Source organism: Pipistrellus hanaki (assembly GCF_964339955.1).
Source record: "Pipistrellus hanaki genome assembly, chromosome: 8".
Taxonomy (NCBI): domain Eukaryota; kingdom Metazoa; phylum Chordata; class Mammalia; order Chiroptera; family Vespertilionidae; genus Pipistrellus; species Pipistrellus hanaki.
This window is the reverse complement of record NC_140510.1, coordinates 51,313,651-51,327,142: the sequence shown is the minus strand read 5'-3', so window position 1 is coordinate 51,327,142 and position 13,492 is coordinate 51,313,651. Positions and strand designations below refer to the sequence as shown.

The window sequence follows — 13,492 nt, the reverse complement described above, 5'->3', positions numbered from 1 at the left end:
CTTCCTTTTTGATGAGCTAGTTTGCCATTTATCATTTAACCAAGAAATTTTTTGCAAAATGTATCTACCAAGGTGACAGTATAACAAATCATTGATGAATCATTAATAAGTTTCTACTTTAAGTAAATAAAACACTTTAGTGTGGAGGCAGGTGGGTTGATTTTTTTTACAATGCACTTTCCCCTAGACCTATTAATTATAAGTCCATAATTTTTTTATGGAAAATTATTATACAATTCATTTTTAAGGTAGAGCCTATATGACTTCCTACAGGTTCCTATGAAAGAACCAATTTAAAAGGACAAAGGGTCTTGGTTAGAATATGCCAAATTGGACCCTTGAAAAGAGGGCATTTGATTTACTTGGTTTAAATTCTAGATCCTGTGAGAGAGCCCAGGAATGGTATGTTACTTGGAGTAATTCAGACCCAATGATGATACAATAGAAAGAATATTGATATTATTTTCTGACTATTTATCTTACCCAGGATTGGTCACTATAAGTTTCCAAGTATTCCAAATCTGAATGTCATTCTTTCGAAAAGAATAATTAGTGCTCCATATCTGTACTTACCAGGTAAATTGAGTCAAGACATATGATATGGTTTATTGAGGTTGAGGTTTTTATGAATGAAAGTAGAGCAATTTGGGAATAGGAGAGCTCAAGTCATAATTCAAACCCCCACAATGCTTTGAGATAGGGCCCCAGACATTTTGGGTGGTTTCAGAAATCAGGAACTACACCTAAGGTAGACCTAAAAACGGCATTAAAAACAGCTTTTTCTGTACATGTGGTTTTAAAATGTTAAACACGGGAATCAATTATATAATTGTGGAACTCAAAAAAATTGATATGGAAAGGTTTCTGATTGGAACTTTTATTAAAAAAGAATTAACAAGGGTGTTTGTCCCATTTTTAGGGAAGGGCGGATAGTCTTTTTCTTTAAGAATGCTTTGAATTATGAACTTTTACACATATTATTTGTATTAACAGATACACACTTTATATCAAGTCTTGATTTTTTAGCTTTCAAAAGCTAAAGGCTGGCACCTTTCCATGTGGAAATGGAATCTTAGACAATTAAGGTTAGTGTGTGGGTGGCTGAGTGTTTTGAATCATGGAACACCCACTTAAAATCCTGGTGCTATCTTAGAATAAAAGTGTAACCTATTTGTGTGTGTGTGTGTGTGTGTGTGTATATACCTGTTTTAAGCTAATCTGGGGAGAAAGGCTTTTGGTAGAGGGCTCAATAGAAATTTAAATGACTGAGTGTATCTCCTCACTGTGCAGTGAATGTGGTGTCATCCTGATCGACCTACTTTCTTCACACACATGTGCTCCTTTCATACTTTGACAGCATCAAAGGCAAGGAGGCTGTTGGGCATCATTCTGAGTTAGGCATCCCTGTGGAATGTTACAACAGATATGGGGTTGGTTCTTAGGCCAAATGTGAAATATGTTTGCTTTTTCTCCTGATTACACAAAGAGTTTGGAGGATCTAGGTGGGCTGGTTATTGCATTTTTTTTTTTTTTTTATTGGCTGAGTGATAAAATTTACATCATGTTGACTGACTTTGTTTCCAGAGCCAGACCTCTGGTGAGCCTGCCTTGCAATCCAGAGATCTTGGCCTATGGATGCTGGAAGTTAACTTTCTTCTTATGTGGACATGCTGTAAAAGGTATACGGAGAGGCTGATTTTGATCCTGGCAAGTTTCCCAGTATAGATAATCAGTTATTAGTACTTTCAGAAGTTGCAACAGTTCCATAGGACACCAGGTTGTTGCTAATGAAAGAATTCAACAAAATTTTGTTGTACTTTGAAAAGTGAATAAATGCAGTTTCTCCATCACATGGAAAATGGCTTTGTGTTCATATTCTAGAAGCTAGGATTAGAGCCGAAACCGATTTGGCTCAGTGGATAGAGCGTTGGCCTGTGGACCAATGGGTCCCGGGTTCGATTCCGATTAAGGGCATGTACCTTGGTTGCGGGCACATCCCCAGTAGGGGGTGTGCAAGAGGCAGCTGATAGATGATTCTCTCTCATCGATGTTTCTAACTCTCTATCCCTCTCTCTTCCTCTCTGTAAAAAAACAATAAAATATATTTTTTTTAAAGAAAAAAAGAAACTAAGATTAGAGCCATACATTCTGCTGTAGTTTGCATGGTGAATAGGAAGACCAGTGTTTTAATAACTGCCCGTAGAACTCCTCTCCACTCCAAGTCTGAGCCCCAAAAGGCACTAAAGAAATGCTCTCTTTTTTGGGGAAAGGATACCTAATAGTTTTTATTTTTAAATAAAAATTGTATATATTTAAATTGTACATGATTATGTAATATACATTCATATAGTGAAATGATTACTACAGTCAAACCAATTAACACATTCACCTCCTGATATAGTCACTTACCAGTGTGAGCACCTGAAATTTACTCTCAGAAATTTCCAGTATTCAGTACAGTATTATTAACTTTAGTCATCATGTGGTATAGTAGATAGCTAGAACTTATTCATCCTATATAACTACAACTTGTACCCTTTGACCAAGATCTCTTAGAAGATGGTGAATGATATAGACCCAAAGTCTTATGTCCATACAGTGTCAATGTTATGTTCAAGTTTGTTCTTAATATAAAAAAGTACATAATGTCTAGGAAAATTCCAAGTAAATACAACATAATATTTTCTAAAAATATTTTTAAAATGGATTTTTTAAAGTTAGAGATTTTTAATATTGATGGTAAAGAATAGTACTACTTTTTTTTTTTTCTACAAGTGGTTTTGAAAAACTCCTATACCAAATTGTATGTAGTATACAAAAATAAAACAAGGCCTTTTACTTCATAAGGTGAATGTTTTTTTGTTGTTGTTTCTGACATTCTTACATATGTTTTTAACATTACGGATGTTTTGCTATTGGTTACATTGAAAAAGGGGTGCGATCACCCAATGTTTTATGCTTCATTCTAGAAATGTGTTTTTTTTCTTTTAAATTTCCTTTTGAAAATTATAAAGTAGGTTACTAAAAGAAATATTTATTTCAATTGCCTTTCACATTATTGGGTCTAAATTAGGTAATCAATGAGTGGTTGATATTATCATTATGTTTTGTTATTTTCTTGACACAATAATTCCCAATTGTTTCTTGCCTTTCATTCCTATGTCCTAGTTTTGTCATTTTGCATTATAGCCACATCTCTGCTCTACTTTGTGTCTCAGTTCTAATAGCATCTTCTCTCATATATTTTTGTCCATCCTGTTAAAGCGATGTTAATCTTCAAATCTCTTGCCCAAGCAAGAGAACATTTGCTTAGGTACCATTTCCCAATCCTTAACCTCATAACAGTTTCGGTAAACACTTGTAGAGGTCTATAATCTCTTACCTACAATTTTTAAAATCCAAGAATCTATGAAAATACGAAGGTTTTGTACTTCTTATTGATGGCAAAACTTGACCTGAACTGATGGGAAGTTGATGATAATCTTTATTTATCCCATCTAGTATGGACAAGCACATGTTTTGCTACAGAAATGTTAATGTATCTGATTATAGAGTTTGACCCCAGACCCTACTGGAGGCATTCTATAATTCATGTTATATACAGAGTATTATCATTCTAAAATTTGAAAAGCATTTGAATTCTGAAATGCATCTGACAGTGAGGGTTATGGATAAGAGATTGAGGACCTATCCTTCAGTATTATGTTTTCATTTTTAAACTTTTATTACTAAGGAGCTGCAGGAATGGGAATATTAAAAGCATTTTAGGCACATAATCTCCCATGGATTACTTCCTAAAACAAGAGAACTACAGAGAAAGAGAGAGAAACAGAGACCACTGAGCAGTGACTGAATCAGTGATAACCAGTGCCAGCCATTTCTTATAGTACATTCAAATGCTGTGCTAGGGGCTTCATGAGGCGCAAATGAATGGGATTCAGGCAGTAAAAGTAGGACATTCTTCTATGATGTGGGAACACACACACACACACACACACACACACACACACACACACACACACACTCATACTCACGCATGTTTCTTTGTGTGTCCACTCATGTATATCCATAACTGTCTACGATGAAGGGAGTCTAACCAGCAGCCTGAAGGAGTCAGCTCTGCACATAGAGACATAATGAGGATGCCCATGGGTGTTCCATGGTTAACATTGCTCTAAAGTGCTGTGTTATGTAAATGCATTTGGTGGAATATTGCTTCCTTCACACAGATGTTTTGGGTTGTAGGCACTAGTAAATGTGGCACCTAAGAGCTAGTATTACTGGAACCGAACAGTCATGTACAGAAGATCCTCTATTGGCTTCTGATTTGCTCCTCTTTAGAGTTTTAATGAGATCCTAAAACCCATTTAAAGAAATCTGAATGGAACCTTGAACATGTGCTGCATCAGGGATGCCTACTAGGAATTCCTTCCGGTAATGATTTTATGTCTTTTATGTTCTGTACTTTGCATACACAGGTCAAAGTTTTGCAACTTGTGATTTCATATCATTGCTGCTACTTTCTGGGCTATAGCTACTTTGTTCCTTTTTAGGATTATTTCAACTGGCTCTCACATTTTACAGTATAGTAGTGGAAGAGGGAGGATGGTGAAAGGTAAAGATATAAATTTGGGGTGGCTGGAGTAGGGATGTATGGATTTAACTATAGACTTCTTAAAAATAAGCAGGCAAAGGCTATGGTATTAAAATAATCTCTAACTTGCATGTTTATTTTCTTCTTACACAGGGTACATTTAAATTTTTATTGCTTAGGAATTTGTTTTAGGGTAAAATTGGTTGTATTTCTTGCCCTGGTGCTAGCATAGCCCTGCACATTTTTACTACTATTTTTATTTTAATCTAAAGACAGGCAGGTAAGGGTTAACATATATTTAAACTTGCTCTTTAATGTGTATCTGTGTCAAACATATGGTCATTTTTGGCATTCTAATTGTTAATAGCCTTTAGTGATTTCATTTGTCTATAGAGAAGTCCCAGGAACCTCCAGCTATTTTGATTTTTGCAGCTTTTATGATAAGTCCTTACAATATAGACTACTGATTTCTTCTCTGTAGCCGGCTCATTGTTGAAAAGCCAGAGCTATTTTTAACATTTACACAATTTCAGTAGATGAGTCTCCATTCCACAAGGTTTGGTGCTAAATCTGTGGAGCCTTTCGTAATCATATCCTTTCTGTGGTTTGCTTGAATTTGATCACGGTGGCTGATTTCATGCATTGATAATGAAGGCTTAGGTTGCCTGTTTCTCGGCTTAAATCCACCTCAGACTTGGAGGTTGACAGTGCTGCTGGCTTCAGCACGCGCAGAGATACAGAACTGAAATTGCTCTGCTTTCTTTACAAATGACTCTGAGAGTGCTTGTCCTTCCCTAACATGTTGCCAGCGTGTGAAGGATTTTCAATGAGCAGTGCACTAAGCCAGCATCTGGGAAGGTCCGGAGCTGCGCTGATATAGTGTGGAGCTGTCACACAGATCTTGAGGGCTGGAGCCAAGCCTTGGGAGCACTGCGCCTCACGCCCGTCTCCTACTGGAAGTTTTGTTTATCCAACTTGGTTGCTCTTGCAGCTGGCGAGAGCCCTGCCAGGATGTGGAGTGGACTTCCTAGCAGAGGTGAGCATTTTTATTCTACGACTCGGACGCAGGGATCTGGGGTGTTGGTAACAGATTCTTTCAGACGCTGTGTTGAATCCTGTGGAGTTATCAGTTGTGTTCATCACGTCTCGCTGACAGATCCGAAGGGGCAGCACTGAAGAGCAAAATATATGATGCTTTAATGTTATTGGGAAGTTGCTCCTTGCATGGGTGTGACAGCATTCCTTTCTCTCTGTGCTAGCTGTTTTGCCAAGGACATCTTACCAGTAGGTGACTTCCTTTGTATTCAAACATTTGGAACAAGTCAGTGATATTGTGTGATTTGCTATCCTTGCATGAAGCAGGTAGCCAGCAGTGGTATTATATGCTTCAGGTATTAAAAAAAAGAAGAAGAAGAAGAAGAAGAAGAAAAAGAAGCAGAAGCAGCAGCCTAGGAACTAAATGTACTTTGTAGTGTAGAATCTTAGGCGTGAAATATATACAGGAGGAAACAAGTGATGTGAGGAGATAACTGACAAAGTGAGTGAAATGGATTACATACTGGAGTTGGCACCTTGTTAAGCTTGACATTATTAATAATTAAAAGTTATGACCTAGTCGTGCACTGGACAGCCTACAGTAATTGGTTTCCAGAGATGGTATACTGAATGAGAGGAGGAGAAAATTAGCAGAATTACCTCCCAAAGCATGTTTTAATTAGATGTGACATCTTAAATGTGGCAGATTTTATCATTTAAATCTAACTAAAGTGCCGACACTCACCTGGGAAGTTAAGCTACTAAATCATCCTGCCCGGGGAGGTCTGATGTGGCGTCGTAAGTATCGAGTATTTGAAAGCCAACTGTGGAAGAGCAAAGTCAAAGTTAGCCTCTGAGTAGATGGAGTCCTATTGCTTAGGCTTGTCTACACTGTGATTCCTGCACCGTGAGAAACTGCTTCTAAAAAAGAAAGGACTGTGAGAGTCAGGATGCATCCGAATGGCAGTATTCTTATTAAGTGTCTGGTTAGAACATTAGGACTGCAAGGAAGTCTATTTTTATTTGATTGGAAGCTAGCATGGCACATGGGGTGCGTATATCTGTGTGCGTATGTTGATGTGTTTTTCCTGCTAAATTTATTTGAGGCAGCTGTCTTATAGCTTCCAGCTCTCACGTTATAGATAAGTGTGCATTTGTTTGACAGAAGATTCGAGAACCCCATTTACTGCCAGTACATGTAAAGCTTGGCTAAGCAGACGCATCAGGAGCAAATCGTTTGTGTTCGCCAATCTGTCTCAGCAAGTCCCAGGGCCACTATCTTGCTAGAAGCCACTGTGTGCTTTTGAAAGCATGAAATTAGTTTTATACTGAGCACATGGTTTCTCATTTAGCAGCTCTTTTTATGGTAATGGTCAATTTATGGTTCACCGCCAGGATTTTGATATTCTGTCAAAGCTGATAGCTTCTGCTACGATGTCTCTATGAGATAATTATTTTTAAAACACTGAGATGGGGGCACCCAATTAGACCCTCAAGGAGAGACCTTTACCTTCAAACTAGTCTACTTCCTGAATGCACTGTCATTTCTCCAAATTTCCTTTATGTTGTTTAATCCAGGACCTACAAACCTTAAGTTGCTAACATTTCCCTCTTTGGAGCTAACTGGACATGTGCAATTAAAATAGCTATATTCTGAAATGTAAAGTGTTTGTTCAACTTTTTTCAATGTGTTTATAGAAAACCACTCTATTAGTGTTGACAATTTTGTGCAATCCATCTTTAGGCTTACCTGCTTGTTTCATAGACTATTGGAGAGAATCCAAAGCTTTTTATATTTATTATAATTGATATAAACTACCCATACTTTATTGTGTATATGTGCTATGAGGAAGGGTTAGTTACAAATAAAATTAAACAGTCTCAAGATACATTAAAAATGTTGAAAAAATGTCTTCTTTTCTAAAACTGCTTTATTTTGAAAAGTAAAACCCCTCGAATGCTAACATTACATAAATATTAAAAATAGTGTTTGTTTTCACAGAGTGGCAATAGATGGAATGTACTTGTACATGTTATAAGAATGATTTTCCCAGCCTTGTTATTTTCATCAGAAAATAAACTTTGTTGAAAGTTTTATTGGTCATAATGCGTTTTGAAATAGAGGTAGTGAAAATTAATTGCCAATGACATTTAATGAATTATTTATTCTTGTGCTTATTCTTTGTATGCTGGCATATATATGTGTGTGTGTATATATATATATGTGTGTGTGTGTGTGTGTGTGTGTGTGTGTGTGTATGTGTGTGTGTGTGTGTGTGTGTGTGTGTGTGTGTATTACAGGCCCAATGCATGACATTTGTACAAGGGCTCGGCCCTGGCAATCATGGCAGCTTTCCTTGGCCCTCACAGCCCCCCCCCCTTCCCCCCCCCGCCCCCAGCTTCATCCAGAAGGTCATCCAGAAGGTCGTTTGGCTGTCCAGTCTAACTAGCATGTTATGTAAATGGATTAGGGTAGTTGGTGGAATAGTGTTTTTATATTTTTTCTTTCATATGGCTTTGACAATGGAACTGTAAACACTTCTGAAATATTGTATTTTATTGTGTGGGTTTTTTTTGTTAATTCTTGGATCTTTGCCTACATTAATGATTATACCTGATTAAGGATTCAAGATAAAATGTTATTTATTGAAATTAAGATATATATATATATATATATATATATATATATATATATATAAAATATGTGATATTATAATGAAATATTTTCTGCATTTAGATGAAGCAGAAATTTTAAACAACTTATTTTTCTCCTGTTCTTTTGGGAATTTCATGTCACAAGTCATCATTAGCTTGTCAAGGAGATTTTGTTTTAGCTTTTGACTTATAAATAAGTATCTCATATTTCTCACTTTCCCAAAGCCCATAAAATAAATTTGGTTTGTGGGTTGAGATTAGAAGGTTAAAAGGTCATCAAGATTTTCTCTTCAGATTTCCTGATGATGTAATGTGTTTAGAAAACAAAACCTTTAAAGAAGTTTTAGAATATCAGAATTCTCTTAGAATATTGGAATTTATCATAGTATATAGATCATAGAAAATTTGCTAAAGGAAGTGAGGTATAATTTAGCATATTTGCCTGAATTCTTAGCACTAATTTCTCTTTCACACACACACACACACACACAAAAATAGGATTTAGAAAGTTATAGTGAGGATGTAAGATACTCATGCAGCTCAGTGGCTTACCTGCATCTTTTCACTTGTAAATAAAGAGATAACAATCTGGAGTTTGCTTCAGCAAATTAAAAAATGATTAGTAATGAAATATAGCAGATGTAGTAAACTTGCCTTAGCTGAGAAACATTATTAAAATTAAAGTACTCTTCAAGTTCATGGAGCTTTCTCAATATATACGTTCAGTAATTAATTTGCATGATTTATATAGTTTGTAATTCATTTTAGAATATTTTCTCTTTTTTATTGATTTTAGAGAAGAAAGGAGAGGGAAAGAGATATAAAAACATCAATGATGAGAAAGAATCATCGATTGGCTGCCTCCTGTATGCCCCACACTGGGGATCAGCCCTCAACCCAGGCATGACAGGGAATGGAATTGTGACCTTTCGTTCATAGGTCATGCATAACCACTGAGCAACCCTGGCCAGGCTACATATAATTTTGAAATATGTTGCTGTAGTGACAAATAATTTTAGTATAAGTATATCCTATGCAATATTTGTTACATACTTTTATTTAAAATTATTCGTTGTTTAGCTGAAATTCAAATTTGACTGAGTATACTAAACTCAGTATGGGAACCCTACCTAATTTCTAACTAAGGTGAGTCTCTGATAATTAGCTAGATAACTGGGTCTACCTAAGCCAAAATGGAGGCTTTGAATTTCTGTCCAAGCATTCAGTTTCTACTGGTAGAGTTTATGCTTGGAAACTCTTATGATAAGAACGTTTTCATCTGAGAAACTTAAAATGGTATAAAAAAAATAGGAGGGGTGAAGCAGAAATTACTAGTAAGGATAGGAAAGCCTCCTGTAAATATTTAGATAAACCAATAAAGGCATCACATTAAATCATGTCAGTAACATTTTAAATACTAGTAAATAATATTGAGAATTTTGCAATCAATTTCCAGTTGTTATCCCTTGCTAACTAGAACGTTTTCAGGATTGTCCTCCCTCAACAGGTGTGAGATGCATATAAATTGATTTTATTTTGTTCTAGTTAAAATGCCAAAGGAGAGATCCCTTCTTCAATGCCCCTTCATGCCTCCATCTGGACTTTATTCACATGTCCATAGCCCTTTTGATTTTAGGACTCTTTCGACTGCCACTTCCTATGTTTCTCAGAGAGGCAGAGTAACTTACAAACAGGACTTAGAGGAAAATCTATGAGACACTTTTAATTATTCATACACCATAGCTGAGTAATATAGGATAGATGTAATATTTATTGTGTACCTACTATGTGCCTCGTGGGATATAAAAATATTTATAGCCAATTTTTTATTGAATTCTTAACAATGTATTAATACAGCAATACATTGTGTAATACCCATTGTGCAGATGCTAAACTATTAAAAAAAACAAAACAAAAACACTGTCCGTAGCCCCAAGTTACTCCAATTTTAATGTCATCACATTAGAGTACAGTATTCTATACTGATTCTGAATGTCACTCTCACATCTGGCAACCTCCCCACAGGAGAATAAGGAATAAAGGCTCATTCATCTTCTGCATCTCACCCAAGGCTGTATTATAAAACCCTCTTTGCTCACTCAGCTTTCTGCGCTATTTTTCTTCTCTCTTCTCACTTCCTAATGTCTCCCTCTTCTCCACTATTTTTGTAAACATTCCCACCAGGAATGACTAGACATCACTGTAAGTTTTGTTTCTCAAAAGGATAAAACAAATAGAAGTCAACTTATATATACTGTAACAGAATTTAGGTTAGGCTATCTTGCAGTTGATTAGTGAATAATGCAGAGATGTTTGTAGTAAATTCTTTAAACTAACTTTTTTGTACCCAGTCTAAAATGTCACTTTAGTTCTCTCTCCATCAGTTATATGATATGTCAAATCAGGGAAACTATTCTGAGTCCAAACTGATCAGCTGGATGTGAGAGCAGTTAACCCAAGCTTTGGAAATGAACTCTACCAGCCCAATACAGAAATGTTCAGTACCTCATATCTTCTCTTCAATTAAACGCCACCCCCATTAATCTAGGACACTTCTCAATGTATGTTGTCCTATAGGACAAATTCTAATTTACTTCCATTTTTTATGTCTATTAACAATATACCGCTCTTTCAATATGATGATTTTCAATCTCAGAAGATATTGTTTACCCTCCCCTCCCTACACACCCATTAATCTGTTTTCTTACTTCTGTGTAATCATAAATGTTATCCACTACTTCTTAATTGTTTATAATGGTATTTGTTACCTTTTCTGGTATCAACACTGTGTTCTTTGGGAAAAGATGCCCATTCCTTTTTACTGTAATTATCATTCTATTCTATTCTCCATGTCAGCGCCAGTGTCCCCCTCCTTACACCAGTCCTATTTGGCTGTGCAGTCCATTTGTTATGATAAAATACCAATGTGAATCCATAACCTAAATTTCAATCAGAAATTATCTTCAAAACCTTTTATTTTCAATTGTCTTCAAATTTTTAGAAAAGGCACTAGTAATTTAAAGTGGCTAGTAGTTTGAGAGATCCTATCTTTTAATTTCCTATAAGGTGAAATTGCTCCATAGCTATATTTTCTTGGCAAATGGCAATTGTATAATAAATAGCAGCCTCCCCCAGGGAGTTCTGTTCTTTCAGAGTGAGGAGATTTCTATCTTCTGATTCTGTCAGGGAGTCTGCAACACCCCTGGGACATTTCGCGGCACATCTTTTTGCTGACATTTCAGAATGGCGTGTGAGTTTCAGTGGGAGACCTACAGAACTTCTCCTTTTCCTCTCTGATTCACTCTTTGGTAGTGTTGGTTTTTTAGAAGATGATGGAGGGAATGACTTTACTTCTCAAAACCTTCTGTTTCTTCCAGCAAGTTACAGTGGTATTTTTTTACTCAAGTTTTATTTGAGGGGTACTAGAAAGGGGAACCAGAATTTTGAAAAAAAATTAAAAAGTCAAAATATCCAGGAGTAAGATTCAGAAATGAATCCACAGGGACATCCTTTTCTGGCATTTCCCTTCATTTTTCTGTATTTTTTATTGGTGCACAATGGATATTACTAGATTTATGATAAGTTAGTTAACTCTGCTTAACTGCAACTTTTGGATTTTGTGTGGTGTAAGTATACAACCACTGCTATGCACATTAGGGGAGCAAACAGAGAATGTCACTCAATGTACACAATAGTTAGATATCCTATAATGGATTACGAATAATGCTTTAATAGGGTAAGGAGAAAATGGAGATGGCTTGGGAATGATCTCTAACACTTATTTCTTGTTTCAGCTACAAGTGATTTAACCAGTATCAGATCCCTATCAGTACATTTTGTCATTGTTTTTCTTTAATCGACACCTAGGCCATATTCCACACCAAATAAATCAGAATCTCTGGCAGTACAGCTCAGGAATCAATATTTGTAAAACTCTCAAGGTGATTCCAATGTACAGCTCCAGTTACAATCACCGTTTTAAAAAGATGGACCAACCCCAACATGGTCAGTTTCAACTATATTAAATGGAAGACAGACTGAGAAAAGATTCAGGGGTGTGGATGGACTATAAGCACATATGAGTCAAAGTATGATATAACTCCCCCTTCCCTCCCACATCTTAATGGTGTCTTAGATGGCAGTAGAAGAAATGGAGTATCTGTAACAATGAAGTTTGCTCAACTGGTCATGCCTGGACTTTGGGAGAAGTGCGGAGAGCTTTAGGTACTTGCATTTGAGAGTGACCACCATGACCAATGTGCACTGAGCACCATGTCAAGGAGAGATCATTAGAGTATTTGTTATATTATAACATTCAAATTACAGATTTTCAATAAAACTTCCATTTAAAATTAAGAGCAGTGGATGGGCTTTTCAAGAGCAAAGATTTTCACTTGCTATAAACAACTGCTCAGTAAAGCTCTTTGAATATGAAGAGATTCCTTTTTGGGGCATAGTGCATGACCCTTATTGGTGGTTGTGAAGCAGAATGTGACTTAGGTGTGTGAAAAGGACAATGAGGCTTGGATTGATAGTTAAAATAGATGATGTTCCAACTTCAGACTCTCTAACTATAAGAGCTTGCTAAATTAATAAGGTAGTATGGCAAGACCATTTGTTCATCACATTAGTTCTGTGCTGTGGGAGGGCATTCTGTGAGGTTTAAAGCACAGCTCCACCACCACATAGCTGCAAGTCTCAGTTTCCTCACCTATAAGACAATAATGGCAATAGATGTCCCTGCCTAGATTTATTGTAAATATTAAGTTAGAGTAATGTATATAAAGTTCTTAGTGTGGCAGATTGAGGGAACATCGAAGGGATATAATGTAATCAGGAGTTACAGTGAAAGCTATGGGGTTGCCAATGATGACTTGATGCTTTCACATGTGCTAAGTACCCAGTAAATGTAGCCTATTATTGCTTAGAAATTATTCTTTCCTATATTATAGCTGCCTTGTAGTAAAAATTGGGGTCTGAGAGATAAAACCTAATTGTTAGTTGTATTGGTGGGAGATATGTGCTGGAATATGGGAATTCCAAAAGGAGGGGCACAGCAAGGAGGCTTTAGCTAGGAGAAGGCCACATAAAGAATCACCCTGCATGGGAAAGCAAGGGAGATCCTGAAAGGGGATTAGGGAACCTAATTTCTTATAATTCTTCATTCTTTCCCCATCTATTATTTTATTTGATCCACACCATAACTCT

At 36.3% G+C, this 13,492-nt stretch overlaps 1 protein-coding gene across 5 annotated transcripts in view; it reads left to right on the top strand.

Annotated features, from left to right (window-relative positions):
- Nucleotides 1-13,492, top strand: part of ZNF385B (zinc finger protein 385B) — a 342,481-nt gene that overhangs the window by 107,077 nt on the left and 221,912 nt on the right. Inside the window, exon 4 of one of the 5 annotated variants that reach the window (XM_084892614.1) lies at nt 5,493-5,630. The exons of 3 other annotated variants lie outside the window; for them this stretch is intronic. In XM_084892614.1, the coding sequence (XP_084748740.1) occupies nt 5,493-5,630 (138 nt within the window). One more of the 5 variants, XM_084892613.1, reaches the window with a different exon arrangement.